At 44.7% G+C, this 5,154-nt stretch overlaps 1 protein-coding gene across 1 annotated transcript; it reads right to left on the bottom strand.

Moving 5' to 3' along the window:
* Positions 1–673: 673 nt before the first annotated feature.
* Positions 674–3,826, bottom strand: SOSTDC1 (sclerostin domain containing 1). The gene is made up of 2 exons (XM_049798941.1): positions 3,599–3,826; positions 674–1,314 (listed from the first exon to the last, which is right to left on the bottom strand). Exons 1-2 carry the CDS (start codon positions 3,801–3,803, stop codon positions 899–901), a joined length of 621 nt encoding a protein of 206 aa, XP_049654898.1. The 5' UTR covers positions 3,804–3,826; the 3' UTR covers positions 674–898.
* Between the last annotated feature and the right edge of the window lie 1,328 nt (positions 3,827–5,154).

The following is a 5,154-nucleotide window of genomic DNA, read 5'->3' as shown; positions in this document are numbered from 1 at the left end:
TTTTTTTTTTTTTAAAAAAAAAAAAGGAAACCAATGAATTTGAAAGGAAGTCATCATATCTGTCTTTTGATTGCACACTTTTAAACAAAAATAATACAGACAGGAGAGTGAAAAAACCCAAATTTTATGTTGCTACTTCAAAATAACACCTAAGTCTATGAATGTTCAAAATGAAAATATATATACCTAGAATGCTAAAATGTCTATTTTACATTATCTACAAAATGTATGTTCTAATCCAGCCACAAATCATAGGGAAATACTTTGATACATGAGGAAAGCTATAAACATAAGAACATTTTGGAGGGAAATAACACACATAAAAGCTCATTAAATAATTACAACAACAAATAAATAGTTTGTTCAGCTTTACTTTTTGATTGCTGCCATGCATATTTTAATTTTTGGTATACTGAGATAAGAGAAAGGTCAGCATGCAAGGCATTTTTTTAGAATTAATCTGAAAGCAGATACTAGGTGTTGTATTTTTAAGCTGTTGTCAGAAGTTCATAAGACATGATATAGAAGGCAATAGACTTGATAACTGTTCTCATGAAAACACACAACAAAGCATCTTTTTTACAAAATAGACTTCAGTGAATATTTATGGCAAATTTTCTTTGCCTCCATGGCTGGAGAAAATGTAAAAGTTTATAGTGTAGGTTTGGAAAGCTTGTGTTATTCCCCATCTTGAGCATTTGGAAAATCACCCAAAAGGTCCACATGCTGAGAATGCCCCTTTTGATTTTGGTCAAAGCAATAAGCATGTAGTGTCAGCTGAGAACATAGCAATGGCAGACTTGTCTTTAAGCAGTCAGAATGGTAAAGCAAATGATTACAGGCGAGTTCAGTTTTAGCACGAGGAGAGGGAGATGAGAGAGGAGAGAATGTCTGACTTCTAACTTGTACTATGTTTACTGGATTTACTGGCTCTTTTCCTCTCTTTGTGGTGCTGGATGGGTTTTGCTTGAGAGGTTCCTTCAAAGTTGTGGCTGGACTCATTGTGCTGTCTGGTGTATCGCTTGCACTTGCAGGCTGTGACCACAGTTATTTTGTAGGTTCTTATACTTCCATCCTGGCACTGAAGCTGGATCCTCTGGGTGCGAGTTTTGTCATTGACACATCTCCACTCTTGTGAGCTCCGCCTGCTCCAGTACTTGGTTCCATAACCTCCTCCAATCCAGTTGGGGAGCAGTGGCAAAGGGAGGCATTCACCAGCACACACCAGCTCCTTCAGTGGATTGATGCTGGTGCACTGGCCGTCTGAAATGTACTTGGTGGATCTCAGTTCCCGACAGCCAACTTGAACACGATCTGCAGAATGCACAGAATAATAAACACTGAGATACAGAATGAAGAGATTTCCTTAACCTGTCATTTTTGCATTAACAAGCTATGTTTTGCAGAAGTTAAAGTAGGCTGTAATCTTTACAGGACATCTCTTTACTGTTGTGTCCCCCAACATAAGGGCCTCAAGCGCTGATGGTATCTCTGGGTATTACCACAGCATAAAGAAATCATAATGATATGCACTTGAGCAGTTGTGGTAGAAGAGGCAATTTTATTCTCTATCCTTCTTCTCAGGGACATACCTTTTAGAAGAGAAAAAATGCCCCAAGGGAAGAAATGTTTCCTGCTTGTTCGCAGTCTAGGGAATCTGCTCTGTGATGTTTACAACAATTATGTGGGATCATTAGCAAGGGGGAAAATAGTGCTTTGGAAACTGTTTATACACTTTTAAATGGATTTCAAATAGTGCGTTTCTTCTCGTTCCACAGTTACAGTGCACTGAGTCTCCCATGAGCGCTGCTGCTCTGAACACAGATACTGCAGAAGCGATAACAGCTGGAATTACCAGGGAACGGTGTTCTGCATATATAAAGTTTGAATGATTAGCAGTAACGATTTCAGAGTGGTCGTTTTGCCTTCAGGGTAACACCATCTTTGTATCTGTAGTAGTCTTTATATTATGTGTAACATAGAGGATCCTGCAAATTCTCTCAGGCGACTGACATAGAATCAACATGCAGAGCTTCTCATACAGGCATGTTTGTACCCGTCTGTATGTGCAGCTCTGCACCCTGCAATAAACACAACTGTTTATTTCAGTAATTACACTTTGAAATAAACGCCCACAGTGCGCTTAATTTTAATAAGCAATCTTTACTGGCTGTGCTCTCCCTCTTTCTGAAGGACAATTACGGCGCAGATTCTACACACAATGCAATTAACTAACGCCTTTAAAATAGAAGTAATTACTAGAAACATTTTAGAGTGAATCATAAAAGGCTTTGAAGGTACATCTACATATCACAGCTACAGGCTGCTTCTGTTTCTACTTGGATTTTTGGAGGCAAGTCCTGAGCAGGGGCACTGGGTTAAGATTACTTCACCCTGTCCCCCGTGTCTCAGGATGGGCAGTCAGAGGGACTGTAAATCTGCAGGCTGATCCGAGGGACTGTTTACGGGGCTGTTTTCCTGCCTGCCTTGGAGAGAAGCTTCAAGCTTGCCTTCCTGCAGCTGCACTCAGGAATGTACCTGGAAGCAGCTGGTCACAGAATTGTCTCTCCTTCTGTTTTTGTGTCTTTCCTGGCTCGTCTTTCCTCCAGTGACAGCTCATTGACAATGAATACCTACTGGGCTGCTCCAGTAATCTCATAATGATGAGATGTTTCCTGTGCACTTAAACCCCTTAGCGTTCATAGAAGCTGACACACCTGGCTTAGCTGAAAGGTACCGGTGTCACTTTTTGCCTTCGCTTTCCAGGGGTGAGCCTATTTTTATCGAATTGTTGTGGGTGGGTTGGGGGTGCGTTTCGCTATTTGGATTTCTTTCGTTTCAAGGAGGCGGGCAGGGGAGGGAACAGATAAAGTCAGCGGAAGGTTTCCAGATCCCCATGTATCTGACATATATACACAAAAGTCAGCAGGAAAAGACTAGCTATAAAAAGGCAAGTCAGAGCAGAGATCGTAGGTAAATTACGAGCTGATTTGTTTACTTCTGCTGGAGGTGTTAAGCAGGTAAGTGCTACAGCAGGAAGTAAAACTAAGCAGCGGGAACAAAATTCAGCGTTTTTTATTGCGTTTGAAAAGTAGCCCAGACACCTCCCCTGCCCGCAGTGGGAGGGCGAGTTCGGAAAGCGAGGGCTTTGGAAATGCCTCTCACGCCCGTTCCTTTATCGTGCTTCCCTGCCGGATAACCCGTAAAACCCGGCGTTCCTGGGTGAACCTCCCTCGGGAAGTAACCTGCCCGAGAGAGCCGGTCCTGCAGGACTCGCACGGGGGAGGGAGGCTTGCCCGGGGGCCGCCCGGCGAGGCCGGTCCCGGCCGGGCACCAGCGGCATCTTCCCTCGCCCCGGCTTCCCCGAGGCGCCGGTTCCCTGGAGCGCCGGACGCGGGGCGGCGGCGGGGGGGCGAAGCGCGCTGCAGCGGGGCGCCGCGGCCGCGGCTGCGGCTGCGGCTGCGGCTGCGGCCGCGGCCGGGGGGGGGGGGCTCCGCTCCCGGGGCCGGGCCGGGAGGGGCTGCCGCCGGGGCGCCCCGCCGGCGGAGGGCCGAGGGGCTGCGGGACGCGGTGGGAGCGCCGCCGGTAGGATACTCACTGTTGCGGTCGGATCCAGCGCTGGTGTAGTGCCTGCCTCCGTTCCTGGCTTGGTTCATCGTGCTATTGCTGCTTGGGCTCGCTGCGGCAGGTTTAACGACGTGTGAATAAAGTATCTCTGTGGCATCGTTCTTGAAAGCCAAGTAGCTTTTCGTGAAGATGCAAGCTAGGAGAAAGCCGTAGAAGTGAATGGCAGGGAGAAGCATGGTCGGTTCAGCCTCTGCCTGACAGAGCTGGATGAAATCTTTTTCTTCTGCTGCTTCTGGGTAACTCTGAAATTGCTCTTGAAGGTTTCCTTTATATATTCAGAGAGGCTTGGCATTCATTCAGGTGTAAAGTTGTGGATAGCTTCAGAATGAAAACCCACAAAAGGGGTGGGATCCCTACATGAGCCTGCGAAGACCTTTTACCAATAGGAGGGAAGACTGCAGTAAAGGAGGAGTTAGATGCACTAATTGCAGGATTCCTATTTGGGGCTTTTGAGGGTATCAGAAAACTCTTAGGCACCACGCAGCAGATGTAGAGGCTGCCGGCTCTGCCCTGCCATTCCGTATGGCCCTGCATGCCTGGCATTTTTGTGTGATGTGACTAACAGTGTCAGTACGAGTCTCTCTTGCTCCTGTGAGGCAAAGTTACGTCCCCTCTTCTCGAATGTGACTTTCAGAAAACTTGGCAGCTCTGTAAGGATGCAAAAGTTTATAGAACTTACAGAAGACTGCTAGTTACACAAATACTGTCTGCAATACACCAAGATCACTTACAAAAAAAATACTGTGAATAATTTAAAGCTGCCTCTAGATGCTTTAAATTATGCAGCTTTGATCAACAAGGAGCACTGCTAGAGAAACTACTTGTTTTAGGGGAATATTCTCTCCCTGGTGTGCAGAGTTACAAGTATGTATTTCTGTATCACCGCACATAAAAAGTATCTCCTCTAGGCTCCTTAGTACAAGCATCCATATTCATAGCCTCTCACTATGCTCATTCACCAAACTAGGCTTTTTTAGTTTTGTACATTGCCTAGAGCATTCTTCTATTTTTAATGTATTATTTCATGTGATAAAGAAAACAAAGAGGAAAGAGTAATCCTTATTTTTTCATACTATTTTACTATGTCACACACTTAATTGATTTTACATAAAATTACATTGCCCAAATCCAAATGCTAGTGTAAATTGAGATGCTTTCGGTAGCGCAATGCTTGGCTGCATCATGGTGAATGCTCTATAGATTTTCATTATAAATAAAACAACAGTGATCAACACTGAAATCTATAGCGTTCTGATTAAAAGGAAACCTTTTTCTGGGGAAAAAGCACAACCACACAGGAGGCCATATTATGTAAAGGTCAGACTCTAATCTCACACTCCTTGTAACCGAGTTGAAATCTATAGTCATCCTGGATTTGATTTGCTGTAACAGAAGCAGAAGTGGAACACAGGCCAGTTACCTCTACTGTCAGGGTCAAAATCTCAGTCATTCAGAGAAGACAACTTCCTTTCATCCTAGTCACAAGCAGTCATTTGTCTGTATCAGCAACACTTTCCTCTTGCATCA

The sequence above is a fragment of the Accipiter gentilis genome, chromosome 4 (assembly GCF_929443795.1).
Source record: "Accipiter gentilis chromosome 4, bAccGen1.1, whole genome shotgun sequence".
Lineage (NCBI taxonomy): Eukaryota > Metazoa > Chordata > Aves > Accipitriformes > Accipitridae > Astur > Astur gentilis.
Note: the sequence above shows the minus strand (reverse complement) of the source record. Positions and strands in the feature narration are given on the sequence as shown.

Coding starts and splice junctions, on each gene's coding strand:
- SOSTDC1 (XM_049798941.1), bottom strand. CDS start 3,803: ATGCTTCTCCCTGCCATTCACTTCTACGGCTTTCTCCTAGCTTGCATC. Junction 1,315..3,598: donor CGCTGGATCCGACCGCAACA/GTGAGTATCCTA, acceptor TGCATTCTGCAG/ATCGTGTTCAAGTTGGCTGT.